At 36.5% G+C, this 15,421-nt stretch overlaps 1 protein-coding gene across 3 annotated transcripts in view; it reads left to right on the forward strand.

The window, feature by feature from the left end:
• Positions 1-15,421, forward strand: part of LRRK2 (leucine rich repeat kinase 2) — a 150,624-nt gene that overhangs the window by 41,236 nt on the left and 93,967 nt on the right. For all 3 annotated transcript variants that reach the window (XM_029204420.1, XM_029204421.1, XM_029204422.1), the window contains 3 exons: positions 2,325-2,437; positions 14,577-14,721; positions 14,846-14,985. In XM_029204420.1, the coding sequence (XP_029060253.1) occupies positions 2,325-2,437; positions 14,577-14,721; positions 14,846-14,985 (398 nt within the window). The remainder of the gene's footprint in view (positions 1-2,324; positions 2,438-14,576; positions 14,722-14,845; positions 14,986-15,421) is intronic.

Below are 15,421 nucleotides of genomic sequence, written 5' to 3' on the forward strand. Positions count from 1 at the left end.
CTTTATGTATGGAAACATATTAATAGACATATTTTATAAGCATATCAACATATAAATACATTTCTTTATTAGGTAAAGGCTTAACCATCTACTTCACTCTATGCTAACCTACTATATTACCATACCATACCACACAATACCATACTCTACCATGCTGTAACTGTACCATACTATACTTTATCATTCTATATTATATCATTCTGTATGTCAGTGAGTAACTATAATATCAGTATGCCAGTAGTTTTGAGGTTTAATATGATTCTCAGGTTTTGACATGCTGAAGTAGGTACTTATGTTTAGATGTACATGTATTAATTTTATTAACTAGACCACATTCAGATTATTAATTGTAACAAAGATGTGCATTATAGCAAATATGTATAATTTAATTCAGGGCCACATATTGCAGCTAGTATTATGTCTCTTAAGTTTCTTTCAATCTGGTACTGTTCACTTCCTCCTCTTTTTTATAACAATAACTTATTGAAGTGATTGAGCCTGTTGCTTTAAAAAATAATAATAAAGACCTATTTATTTTAATAAAATATCATTTGACTTGTTCTTTCTTGATTTAGTGTCAGTTCTAGAGGAAAAAATTATTTAGGAAAGGACATATGCATATTGGGAAGTGTATAGAGGAAAGTGATTATGAATATAAAACCACATCCTTAAGAACAGTAAGAGAAGCTGAATTTGTTTAATTTGGAGAGGAGATAATGCAGGAGGTTATGAAAGCTATTAAAATTCACTCATTTATAGTTAGTAACAAATGTGTAAGGCATTATGCAAAGTACTTTATGTATATAAACTTTAAAAATTCTTGTAGCAACCCATAAGGCAGATTCTACTTTTCCACCCCATATCACAGATGATGAAACTGAGGCATAAGATATAGAGATTTTAAGGTCACAGCTTATGTAACGGAGCCAGGTTTTCACCCTGTGCAGCCTGAATCAGAGTGGGTGCTTTTTAAAGACACATTTGTGCAATAAGTGTATGTGGAACAACTGTTACACCTAAAGTACTCTGCTTGGAACTCTTGGTAACCTGGAGATGATTAGGTTATGGATCCTGCCTTCAAAAAGTTTGCAGTTCAAACAATTTAAAGGACTATTATGTGGAAAGGAAATTATATCCGTTCTGGATAGTAGAACCTCAAGTGATATAACAAAGACCAGAGATGAACTTTTGGGAATATTCATTTGGTCTTAACATAAGAAAGACATTTAGTAAGTCTCCTTACATATGGCATGAAGATTTTACTTCTCAACAGGACTGCTTTTAATGGTCACATCTGCTTGTGATGTAATGGGTAGCTTCAGCAATTAATGTGATCTTGGTCACTGAAAATGAGACACTGAGAGTTTAAGTAACTTATCGAAGGTCATACAGCTGTAGTGAATGTCAGGACCTGTTTGAATAAATTTTAAAATGAAGACTGAAAGTTCTAGGAGGGTGAAAATCATGCCTGTCATATTCACTGTGGTATTCTCAGCATGTAGCAAAATCCCTTGCATGTAGTTGGCATTCAAATGTTTGTTAAGTAAATGAAAAGTTATATGCAGTCAACTTATAGTTTGTGTTAATACAAATTATTGAAGTGAAAGGTTCGAAGGATTGTTTATTAATAATTATTTCTATAGTCATAGGTTTTAGAAACGTTATTTATTCATAATAATTTTACTTATATGTTCTATTGTATAACCAATATTTTTTGACTTCCTGTTTTTCCAGCAGTTTTGGGTTAGTTCAGCTACACTGTAGCTGAATAAGGAATATGTTTTCTTTAAGTTACTTAATACTTTTATACAGCCTTAGAGGATTTTTAATAAAACTATATGCTCTTTACCATTATAATGCTGAAACTAAAAACTTTTCTTTTCCCACTGTTATTCCAGCTGCTCTTTTATGTCTACATTTCATATCTGACCTTTTTATGTTGTAGTCCAAGTAACTTTGATCTTTTCTCAAGTTGTCCATTGTTGCATAAAAATCTTCTAGCTTCTTGTAATGAGTACAGCCTATTCATACAAAAAAGAGATTGTTTGTTCCAGAAAATTCCTCCACCATAGTAACTTCTTGCTACTTTAAATTCAATGAACATCCGCACACACTGTATTTATTTTACATTCAGTGATGAACTGTTTTTAGAAATTTCTTAAAGCTAAGAGTTATTTCTTTGGTAAGGAACCATGGATTAGAAAAAGGTATAAAATATATATGTATTGTTGGGTTAATTATAATCATTCCTAATAAGTGACAATCTATTCAGCCCAAATCTTTATGAGAAAAACATTTGTTTATTTGTTTATTTTTGCATTTAGGCATCCCAGAAGAATCCAGGGAAGATACTGAATATCAGCATAAGCTAAATATGGTTAAAAAACAGTGTTTCAGGAATGATATTCACAAATTGGTCCTAGCGGCTTTGAACAGGGTATGTATAATATAGGTTTTCTGCCTTTATACTCTTAACTACAATATGAAATTGGGGAAGTAGGGGGGCTTTTATTAGCTTAAGTTTTCCATGTTCCGTTTACTATGATAGTAGGAAGTTATATGTTTAGAGACATAAGATGACAGTAGGGATGTAGGGGGTGAAGAGATGTGCCATTCCAGCTAAGAGAAGTGCACCATCAACTACAGACTTTGACAGGCTCTTTTGATAAATCCACTCGAGTCTGTTCAATCAGAAACAGAACTCTAGATGTGCAGCTAAGCCTCACGAGCTCTGTCAGGAGCCATGACTGCTATTTTCTCTTTCTCTCCTCCTGGCTGCTTGTCTTTATTTTCTGGTCCCAGGCTGAAAGGTTCAGTCCATGAAGACACACAGGGCACACATTAAAGTCTTTTTTGATTCCCTGTGCTTGTTTTCATTTTACTCCTTAGGAATAACCTCTGAAATGGCTCAGTGTGTATTGTTTTCTCCCAGTGTTAGGTATTTACAGATCTATGTACATTTGCAATAATATAATTAATAAATTAATAATCATACTACAGCTGAAAAAGGAGAAGAGGAGCATTATGTTTATATTGTGCAGTGCAAAAGGTATTGATGGAATTAAGATGGTTTTGAAATTTAACATAAGATGAATTGGTTCTTTATAAAAGATACCAGAGTAAAGATGTAAAGATGTGAAGATTAGGTTAATGTTTTCATGAAAGGAAGAGAGTAGTCAAAGCAATTAATGGAAATAATTCCTGTGATTTAGTATACTTTGAAAAATGTCATGAATTAATTAGAAAAGCCTGCAGAGAGATCTTCAAAAATGCGATTTAACCTGAGCTTTATAATGTAATTGTTTATGATATATTTGAGTCATTTGTACTCAGACCTTAATATGATTCTTGAGTATAGCCATGCGTTGAATTTAATTCCAGAAATATTTGGTGAAAATAAGTATATGGAAGGAACTGTGTTAGACACTGGGCAGACAAAAATGAATATGCTTTGTATCCTTCTGTAATGGATCTCATAATCTGGCTGGGCCATGCATAAAACATAAAACACATATTAGATTGTTCTGTATTAGCACTTATGAGCTGCACTAGCTTTATGAACAGTACTTTAGGAACATAGAGGAGAGAGTAGTTAATTTTGTTCATGGTATGTGTTGGTGAGAAGCAAGAGGTACCAGAAAAGCCTTTTGGTAACTCTGATTCTGGTTATCCCATCTTTCCTAACATTACTGAATACGGGTGTGATAGAGTGGAAGGAGTGGGCAGTCAAGGGAGAAGTACTGTGCTTACTGCCATCAGTACTGTGATGCCAAGAAGATCACTCTGCTCCCAGGTCTTACTTTCTTTTGCTATATAATCCCAGGAGAAGTGGTTGAGAACCTCCCTACCCCTTCCTTTATTTTCCATGCCACACTTGAGTAATGACACACAGCATCTCACTAAACAGTGACTGCCATTTGTGGGCAGGGAATTAAGGTCACGGGGAAACAGAAGTGACACTATTTATTTAAAAAAATCTCCCCTGTGTAATTCCCCTAATTCTTCACCAAGGTTGAGAAAAAATGCTCTAAAAAATGAATGTATCTTTTTTTTAGTTCTAAAATTCTGTGATTGCATGTTTCACTCTGAATAAATGTTACAAGGAATCAGAAGTTTTAGGTCCAAATACTACTGATGTAATAAAATGGATTACCATTAAAAATAGGTCTATTCTTGGAGAGCAGACTTCCAAATAAGGTAGAATTTGAGATTCAACTAAGATTTACAATGTGAAGACTATTAAAAGTATTTATTAAAGTGAATCAGTGTTTGGAGATATATATGTGTGTATGTAAATATATACACATACTATATATATATACATATGTATGTATAAATCCAGTAACATTCAGGGTGAAGTTAAATGTCTGAAATATTGACATTCCATTTATGCTTGATCCTTTTAGCTTTTTCTGCACATGAAACATTCAGTCACCTATTCTAGAGAGATCGATTTGCCCAGTATCGTCTCTGGAGAACACAGTAGAAAATAGGACTCTCAGCATTTTGGTCACATCTGTGCTTTGTCTGCAGTGACAATGCTGCTGTCTTCAGCCAGGGAACTTACAAAGTCAAACCAATCTTCTGATTAAATGGACACAAATCAAAGAGCTTGTGTGCTTCTCAAAAACCTTAAAGCAAAATGTACCCAGTTTAAATACTGAAGATATTTATTTCAACTGTAAATAATATGTAGTGAAAGAAAGAGCTTTTTTGCAAAAGTAACAATAATAACAACAGCAAAAAGAAATTACATAGGAGTAAAGTAATAAAAGTGTATAAAACTACTCTAAAGAAAACTGAAACAACTGAGAGTAAGTACAAAAGAAGAGTTGAACATAGGAAAACGTATATACTCTCTGTTTTGATAAAATTACTAATTTTTTAAAAATGAAAATTGATTTGGATTTATGAACCCTTAGTAAAAATAACAATAGTATTTTATGGAACTAGATAAGCTAGTATAAAATTTTGAGAAAATTAATTAAATAATATACGTGAATAACCAGTCAAATTTTGAAAAAGAGGATAATTAATATGGCCTAACTCTAGTAGATTATAAAATGTATTATAAAATTTTAGTAATTAAAATGGTGTGACATTGACACTGGAGATGGATCAATGTCACATAATGGTGATTTAGGAAATAGACTCAAATGCAAATGTTCAATTCATATATGATATTTCCCAACCACTGGAGAGGGAAATAGATTGCTTGTGTTGGAAGAACTAATTCTCTGGCCATTTGGAGAAAGCAAAGGAAGCTGCATATTTACCTTACTCATTTAAAGATTAAATCTCATGTAGATGAGATTTAAAGGTAAAAATGAATTTGGCATATAAACACATGAAAAGGTTCTCAAGTACGTACAGTCATTATTAAAGAAATGTAAATTTTAAAAAAGAAAAACCTTTTGGGGGAAATTTAGTAATATCTATCTAAATTAAAATGGACATGTTCTCTGACCAGCGGTTCCACTCTAAGAAGTTATAATATAGATATACCTGTACATGTACACAAAGTTTTTTTAAACAAGAATGTTTATTGTGGCGTTATCTGTAGTAAGAAAAATGTGGTAACAAGCTAAATGTTTATGTGGTAATCATTAGTGTTGTTTGCCAAATGTTTTCAGTTCTCCACCTTCTGGTGATTCTGGGATAGTATTTATTGGCCCTTTTGTTGTTAGATTGGATCATGTGTCTGGTTTTGACCAAGCAGTTGTAAGTAGAGGTTACATCTGTCATTTCTGGACCAAACATTTAATTACTGGTGAGGCATCTTACAGAACAGGGGTTCCCAATCCACAGGAATGGAGCAGTACTGGTTCGTGGCCTGTTAGGAACCGGGCCACACAGCAGCAGGTGAGTGGCAGGCGAGCGAGCGAAGCTTCATCTGTATTTACAGCCGCTCCCCATCGCTCACATTGCCGCCTGAACTCCGTCTCCTCTCAGATAAGTGGCGGCATTAGATTCTCATAGGAGCGCGAACCCTACTATGAACTGTGCATGAGAGGGATCTAGGTTGCATGCTCCTTATGAGAATCTAATGCCTGATGATCTGAGGTGGAGCTGAGGCAGTGATGCTAGCGCTGGGGAGTGGCTGCAAATACAGATTATCATTAGCAGAGAGGTTTGACTGCACAGAGACCATAATAAATCAATTGCTTGCAGACTCATACAAAAACCCTGTCAGTTTTTCTCTTTCTGACTAGCTGATCCACTTTGTTATAAAGCAGAATCTAACACACCATTGTAAACCAATTATACTCCAAGAAAGATGTTAAAAAAAAAAATAAATAAAACCCTATCAGTGAGTGGCAAGTGACAAGCTGCATCTGGTGCAGGCTTTAAGTCAGAATCTGACACTTAGTTTAGTCCACACATGGCCCTCCCATTATTTTATTTACCACTTCCGTCCGTGCCTCTTTCCTTCACTGCACACTAGTCTCAGTCAGCTTTGGTAAGCCCCCCACAAGCTAACCCTAGCCAAAATGAGTAAAAAACAAACATCGCTGGAGAGCTTCTTTGAAAAGGGAGAAAGACCCAATGATGAGACAGTAGAAGACTCTAAGACTGCTGACAAAAAGCTGCATATGAAAGAAAATACTGAGTCCTTAAATTAAGCGTTCATTGCAACAGGTGATTCACATTTTCCAAGCCTGCTTTGTATAATATGTGGCGACCGGCTATCCAGCGAAGCCATGAAACCTTCAAAACTGTTTTGCCACATGGAGACCAAGCACCCTGCATTAAAAGACAAGCCTTTGGAGTTTTTCAAAAGAAAAAAATGTGAACATGAAGAACAGAAGCAATTATTGAAGGCCACCACTTCATCAAATGTGTCTGCACTAAGAGCATCATTCTTAGTGGCTAACCACATTGCTAAAGCTCAGAAGCCCTTTACTATTGGTGGAGAGTTGATCCTGCCTGCTGCTAAGGGCATTTGTCGTGAACTTTTAGGAGAGGCTACAGTTCAAAAAGTGGCATGTGTTCCTCTTTCAGCTAGCACCATAACTAGACGAATTGATGAAATAGCAGAGGATATTGAGGGACAATCGTTAGAGAGGATTAATGAGTCACCGTGGTACGCAATGCAGGTTGATGAGTCTACCGATGTTGACAACAAGGCAGCAAAGCTTGTTTCTGTGTGATATATATTTTCAGGAGGATGTGCATGAGGATATGTTATGTGCACTTTTGTTGCCAGCCAACACCACAGCTACAGAACTATTCAAGTCTTTGAATGATTACATATCAGGAAAACTGAATTGGTCATTTTGTGACGGTATATGCACGGACAGAATGGCTGCCATGACTGGACGGCTTTCTGGTTTTACTACTCAGGTCAAAGAGGTCACTTCTGAATGTGAGTCTACACACTGTGTCATCCATAGAGAAATGCTGGCTAGCTGAAAAATGTCACCTGAACTTAACAGCATTTTGCAGGATGTGATTAAAATTATCAACCACATTAAAGTACATGCCCTTAACTCATGTCTGTTCTCACAGCTTTGTGAGGAGATGGACGCAGAGCACACACGTCTTCCCTCATACACAGAAGTGAGATGGCTTTCTAAAGGTAGGTCACTGGCCAGCATTTTTGAGTTACGAGAGCTGCTCCAGAGATTTCTTTTAGAAAAGGTCACCACTGACAGCACATTTCAGTGACACAGAATGGTTTGAAAAACTTGCTTACTTGTGTGACATATTCAACCTGCTCAATGAACTCAATCTGTCACTTCAGGTGAGAATGACAGCTGTGTTCAAGTCAGCAGATAAAGTGGCTGCATTCAAAGCCAAACTGGAATTATAGGGGTGACGAGTGAACACTGGGATTTTTGACATGTTTCAAACATTAGCAGAGGTTTTGAAAGAGACTGAGCCAGGGTCTTCTTTCTCCCAGCTGGTGCATGATCACCTATCTCAGCTTTCAAAAGAGTTTGAGCATTACTTCCCAAGCACAAAAGACCCGCAAACTGGGAAGGAGTGGATGCGCGACCCATTTGTGAATAAGCCAGGTGAATTGACTTTGTCCGTGCTAGAAGAGGATCAGTTGCTTGAGATTGCAAATGGCCTTAAACATATGTTTGAGACAACTTCAAATCTCCATACGTTCTGGATTAAAGTCAAGGCGGAATATCCTGAGATTGCCACAAAAGCACTGAAAAGCCTGCTTCCAGTTCCAACGTCCTGTCTTTGTGAAGCAGGGTTTTCTGCAGTGACAGCAACCAAAGCGAGATTATGGAGTAGATTGGACATAAGCAACACACTTGGGTGTCACTGTCTCCCGTCACCCCCAGATGGGACCATCTAGTTGCAGGAAAACAGGTTCAGGGCTCCCCATGATTCTGCATGATGGTGAGTTGTATAATTATTTCATTATATATTACCATGTAATAATAATAGAAATAAAGTGCACAGTAAATGTAATGTGCTTGAATCATCCCGAAACCATCCCCTCCTGCCCTGGTCCATGGAAAAATTGTCTTCCACGAAACCAGTCCCTGGTGCCAAAAAGGCTGGGGACTGCGGCTACAGAACACTGTCTCAGGCACTGTGACCTGTAATGTCTGAGATGGTGATTGCTCCATTAGCAGGGCTCCCAGAGGGATTGTGCTGGACAGAGACCCCTCCTGACCGGTAACACAAATGAAGCATGAATAAGAATTGAACCTTTTCTTTTTCCAGCCTGTGAAATTTTGAGGTTGTTACTACAGCTTAATTTAGTCTGTCCTGACAATACAATTCTTATCAATAGGTCCTAATTAAATAAATTATATTATTTCCAAGTTATGTAGTTCTACATAGAGATTAAAAACAACTAGATGAGATTCCCAATGTGTTGCCATGGAATTATCTACAGTTTTCCATGAATACGAATGTATCACCCAGGTACTCATTTTTTTTTTCCTTCATATATGTTAGCACATTATGCACACTTTTGATGAAATTAGCATGTTTTCACATCTTTATGTCTTCCTCCCCTCTATCACTCAATTAAAGCAGATTATACGGTGTTTACTTTTATAGCTTTAACTCTATAACATATTCTAATAGTTAAGTGTGTGGGTCCTGGAATCAGGATATCTGGGTTTGAATCTGGCTTTACCACCTACAGACAAATGTATTCTGGACAAGTTATTGACAGTCTCAGTTTCATTATCTATAAAATGGCTTTTCACTTGGGGTTATTATGAAGAATTTTATGAGATAATTCATGCCATGTACTTGGTACAATGCCTGGCACATAGTATTCGGTCAATAAATGTTAATGTTATTACTATTAGAGTTAAAAGTATCTTTTGACCATTGGCTATAAAAGATGAGAAAATTGAAGTATTCACACTATCTTCCACTATTTCTACCTATCTTATCACCAGCTTTTGTTAAATAAATTAATTCTACATTTGACGAGGTTTAAAATATTTACATTCAGCTCTATAACCATACTTAATAACTTTGTTTTCATCTTGTGCCTACAGTCATGTGGATTCAGTGTTCACTGCAAGTTCTTTTGTTATAGTTTTTCCATTTATCATTTAATGGTCTTTTTTTTTAAAGTTCCATTTCCTGAACATTTTGTTGTTGTTTCTATATTTGGACTCTTGAAAAAACAGTTTGGTTAGTTGCAAAGTATTGGGGTTTTATTTTCTTTCTTTGAAAACTCTGTAGGCATTTCACTGTCTTCTAGTACTGAATGTTTTAGTGGAGAAGTCTGAGACCAACTTGATTCTTTTCTCATTTTTAAAGGATTTGATATTTTTATCTGGGACCCCAAAGGATTCTTTTTCTTGAAATCTACTTTATTAGGATATGTCTTAGTGTTAGTCATGTACTATGGTGTCTTCTTTCTAGCTGTACATTCAATTAATTTTTTTTCTGGAAAGTTTTTCTGAGTTGCAATTGACTTAGCTGACAGGAAAGAGAATGGCGTGGGCATTTTCCCCTTGAGCTGGCTAGCTCACTCATTAGCGAAACCATTTGTATTCTTTGAAAAACTTTGGAAAATTGTGAAGCATAGGTAATAGGATGTTTCTAATCAACGTTTGTAGCTTTCCACCATTGGTACTTTCAAAAATTTCATGTGGACAACACTTGCTAGTAAATTAATTTCAATACCCATTTGAACAACAATGCAATAAATCATTATTTTCAAGATAGACCATTTGATAAGTGAAAGAAAGTCCATTGTAAGCTTGTAAATAACATATATGTGTATATATATATATTTTTCTAATTTATGAAACTGTCAAAAATCAGACACCACTATTTAAAATCATCAAATAGTTTATTTGAGCTCCATCACATGTAATAATGTGATACTCTGCATTCTCTTTCTGCATAGACAAATCACAGATTTCCTGTTGCTAGTCATTTGTCATCATCTAACTGCACCTGAAATAGAGATTAGGGGAGCTCAGGGTAGCAGAACCAATAGTTGAGTAGAAACTTGTTAGAGGTGATGGTATTAAGACAAGAACAGGTACTTTATAAATATCAATTTGACTTAACTTTAGCATAAAAATAAGCCTATGGATACATTTTGAGCTTAAGAGCAGGACCAGCTACATAACTTGTGGGGTAACAGATGAAAATGCAGGACCTCTCGTTTAAAAATTATTAAGTATTATTAAGTATTATTAAGTATTATTAAGTATTTCAGGCTTCCCTGGTGGCGCAGTGGTTGAGAGTCCGCCTGCAGATGCACGGGTTGCGGGTTCGTGCCCCGGTCCGGGAAGATCCCACATGCCGCGAAGTGGCTAGGCCCGTGAGCCATGGCCGCTGGCCTGCGCGTCCGGAGCCTGTGCTCCGCAACGGGAGAGGCCAGCGTATCGCAAAAAAAAAAAAAAAAAAAAAATTATTAAGTATTTCAAGGTGGTAGCTGCAGAGCATTAAACCAGGTGTGGGGCCCTTCTGAGCACAGAGACTGTGCTACTGCACATGTGTGCACCCCGGAAGCTGGCCCTGCCTAGGAGGCAGAAATGATGGTACTATTAATTAAAACAGAAAGTTCAGAATGACAGTGTGAGTTTTCTTTTTTCTTTTTCTTTGAGAAGATGATAAACTTTTAACTTTGAACATCTGAGTTAAAGATACTGGTGTCAAGCAAAGAGAAACATGGGCTTAGAGCTTAAGAGAGTTCAAACTTGTGCTTTGAGTTATCTGCTCAAAGGTTTCTGTGTCTCAGGTTTTTTTTCATCAGTAACATAGGGAGAATAATTGTGTGTCTACATCATAGGGTTGTTGTGAGGATTAAATGAGTTAATATATATGAAGTGCTTAAAAGAAAGTCTGGCACATAGCAAACGCTGCTTAGGTTTTGGCATTATCCTTATGGTTGTTGCTATTGTTGTTATGGTGACTTGAAGCCATGATAGTGTATGAAATTCCATCCATGAATAGAAGAGTTTTAAGAAAAGTTCTTTGGATAAATCCTGGAGTTGAAAGAAGTGATTGTGAAGGAGATGGGTAAATGAATGGTTTTAAAGTTTGAGAATAATTGCCGGGGGGCGGGTGGGGGAGTGGATTACTGTGTCATGGAAATCAAGGGAGGAAAAAGCAGCAATTCAGTTGTTAAAGGACTTGTTTCTTTGAATGGTTTTAATTTGGAGTGGATAGGACAGAAGTCTGGTTATGTGAAATTAAGAGGTGGGAAGAATGTGGGGGTCGTGGGTGTAGACTTTTCTATTAATAAGTTTAGAAATGAAGGAAAAGTGATAGCTCGATGGAATGGAAGACCAAGTTAGGGATACTCTCTCCCAGTGAGAAGGCTTTCACTTTTGAGAAGAGTGTTCAGCCCAAGGCCTGAACTGTGCCATCACTCAATGTTTATTGCATGGATGATGAGTTATCTCATTTCACACTCCTAACAACACTGCATTATTAGGATCATTTCAGAGGTGAAGAAGTCGAGACAGACACTGAGCCATCCCTCCAGCTTCACTTTGCACCACTTTGAATTTCTTTATATTTCTTGAATAATACCTTCTGAGTAAATACCACTTCTCAGGAAATGTTATTTCATTCATTTTTAATGGTCCTCAGATTCATGGAACTATTGAGTGATGAGACAATTTAAACTCAAATTTAATTGGCTCCAAAGCTGATATATTTTTACTGCTCAAGGAGTTGGTAAGACGGAAATAATGATGGGAAAAAATGCCAAGGGAGGCAAGAATATGAGTGTCTTGTTGAAATGATAGATGAAATGATGTCCAAGGTGAGCAGTTATGGGGTGGAGGAGAAGGACACAGGATGAGAAAATGATGCTTCTCCCCATAACCAATACAAAGAAAGATGCTGAGTAAGGACACTTGAGAGGTATTGAGGGACTAGATTGGGAAATGAATGAAAATCTGTTCATTGACAGTATGGAAATGAGACAGGCTGGAAGGTAGGAGGTTTTGGTTGAAGAGACTACATCAGAATTTGAGGTCTGGCTGGAAGCTATTTCAGCTCCATAGTTGAACATGTGGTGGGGTCAATCAGAGATTTGGAGTGAAGATAACCATGAAACTAGTGTCTATGAAAGCAGAAGTCCTCAGAAAGATAGCATTGTAATTTTTGAAAGGAAAACTGTTAGGTGGGCATTCATATCATAGTTGAAGTTTAAAGAGCACCATGGAAAAGCAGACTGTAAGAGTTAGGTATATGTCACAGACATCAAAAGAGGGGAAGTGTGATTGTGATTGTCACATGGTTGGAAAGTGTGTTGTTGCCTGTTTTCTTCTCAGTCAATGAGAAGGATGGCCTGGGAAAAGAAGTGGCCTCTATTAGAATACCTGTCAAATAATGTCAAATTCTGGAGGAATTGAGATGAAAAGTTTGGAAGAGATAGTGATTAAGATTCTGTACTTTTAAGGCAGACACACTTATATTCAAGTACTAGGCCTGACACGTGTTAGCTGTGTGACTTGAGCTCTTGTCCCAGCATTTTTTTTCTTTTTACATCTTTATTGGAGTATAATTGCTTTACAATGGTGTGTTAGTTTCTGCTTTATAACAAAGTGAATCAGTTATACATATACTTATGTTCCCATATCTCTTCCCTCTTGAGTCTCTCTCCCTCCCACCCTCCCTATCCCACCCCTCCAGGCGGTCACAAAGCATCGAGCTGATCTCCCTGTGCTATGCGGCTGCTTCCCACTAGCTATCTACCTTACGTTTGGTAGTGTATATATGTCCATGCCTCTCTCTCGCTTTGTCACAGCTTACCCTTCCTCCTCCCCATATCCTCAAGTCCATTCTCTAGTAGGTCTGTGTCTTTGTTCCTGTCTTACCCCTAGGTTCTTCATGACATTTTTTTTTGTTTTCTTAAATTCCATATATATGTGTTAGCATACGGTATTTGTCTTTCTCTTTCTGACTTACTTCACTCTGTATGACAGACTCTAGGTCTATCCACCTCATTACAAACAGCTCAATTTCATTTCTTTTTATGGCTGAGTAATATTCCATTGTATATATTTGCCACATCTTTATCCATTCATCCGATGATGGACACTTAGGTTGTTTCTATCTCCGGGCTATTGTAAATAGAGCTGCAATGAACATTTTGGTACATGACTCTTTTTGAATTCTGGTTTTCTCAGGGTATATGCCCAGTAGTGGGATTGCTGGGTCGTATGGTAGTTCTATTTGTAGTTTTTTAAGGAACCTCCATACTGTTCTCCATAGTGGCTGTACCAATTCACATTCCCACCAGCAGTGCAAGATTGTTCCCTTTTCTCCACACCCTCTCCAGCATTTATTGTTTCTAGATTTTTTGAAACTACCACTGGCATTTTTCACAGAACTAGAACAAAAAATTTCACAATTTGTATAGAAACACAAAAGACCCCAAATAGCCAAAGCAATCTTGAGAATGAAAAACGGAGCTGGAGGAATCAGGCTCCCTGACTTCAGACTATACTACAAAGCTACAGTAATCAAGACAGTATGGTACTGGCACAAAAACAGAAAAATAGATCAATGGAACAGGATAGAAAGCCCAGAGATAAACCCACACACATATGGTCACTTTGTCCCTGCATCTTTAAAGTCTGGTGAACCTACTGGATGAGGCTGTTGAGGAGGAACAGATGAGATATGGCATATAAAGCACGTAAAGAGTAAATTTTCAATTAGTATTTTCTATGGTGAGAGACAGCACTGATTTTTCTGGTTAAGAATTTAGGCTGTGGGAGCAAATGTCCTTGATTTGGTATCTTCCCAGTAGTGTACACTCTGTGAGAATTTAGGAATAGCTACTCCACCCTGCTAACCCTCAGTAAGCTCATCTTTTAATGGGAATCGTATTAGTGTGTGTTTAATAAGAATGCCCTGCAAAGAAGAGCATGTAAAAGTATTTAGTGTAGTGCCTGGCACAGAACAGGTACTTAATAAGCATTAAAATGTTAGCTCTTATTCTTAATAATAAATAAAAGTAATTCATGATATAAGGCAGAATCAAGGATAGTAATTTTATTTAGACTACTTAGTTTATATTTTATCAGTGTATAGCTGGCTTTAACTAAGGTAAGTATTAGAATTCATTTTTTAACAGCAAATATTCTTAATTTTCTTTCTGACTTTAGTTCATTGGAAATCCTGGGATTCAGAAATGTGGATTAAAAGTAATTTCTTCTATAGCACATTTTCCTGATGCATTAGAGGTGTTATCCCTGGAAGATGCTATTGATTCGGTGCTTCACACACTGCAGATGTATCCAGATGACCAAGGTTGGTACAATTGAACTCAGGATTTAGATTTTTATAGGCCTTTAGCTGTTGGTTGGACATGTTTAAATTTTTTCTTCAGTTTTGAGATTTAAAACAATAAATTTTGTTTCTTTTTTTTTTTTAGAAATTCAGTGTCTGGGTTTAAGTCTTATAGGATGTTTGATTACAAAGAAGAATTTATGCATAGCCACTGGGCATCTGCTGGCAAAAGTTCTGATTTCCAGCCTACAACGATTTAAGGATATTGGTGAAATACAGATGAAAGTATGTGCATTATCTTGAAGGGAATTGCGATCTTGCACAGATTTCTCTTTCAGACCAGCTGGTGTAACTCCCGCTTTGCGTTAATGGGTATATTCTAGTTAACTGAAAACCTTTTTTATCATTTTGTAGTATTTTAATTATAGTAGATGAAGATAATTGGATTGAATCTCAAAATATCCTGTTTCATAGCTAAATCTCTAAAATTAATATATTTATTTGTCATTTATCTTTTCCATGAAAGAGCACAGAATGTGCTAAAGAAATTTCAGCCAGCTGAGCTTTATTTGCTTAGATTTTAGATAAGTAAAAGTTATAATTATTCTGAAGTTTGTCATTCTCTGTGTTTTATTGTTAGCTGCTTACCTAGTAATTTTGCCCCTTGATTTTTTTTCTTGCAGTGAAACAATATTTTAAACATTTTTCATCAAGCAAAATT

This window comes from Monodon monoceros, unplaced genomic scaffold (genome assembly GCF_005190385.1).
Source record: "Monodon monoceros isolate NGI ecotype Baffin Bay Population unplaced genomic scaffold, NGI_Narwhal_1 Super_Scaffold_6, whole genome shotgun sequence".
NCBI classification, from domain to species: domain Eukaryota; kingdom Metazoa; phylum Chordata; class Mammalia; order Artiodactyla; family Monodontidae; genus Monodon; species Monodon monoceros.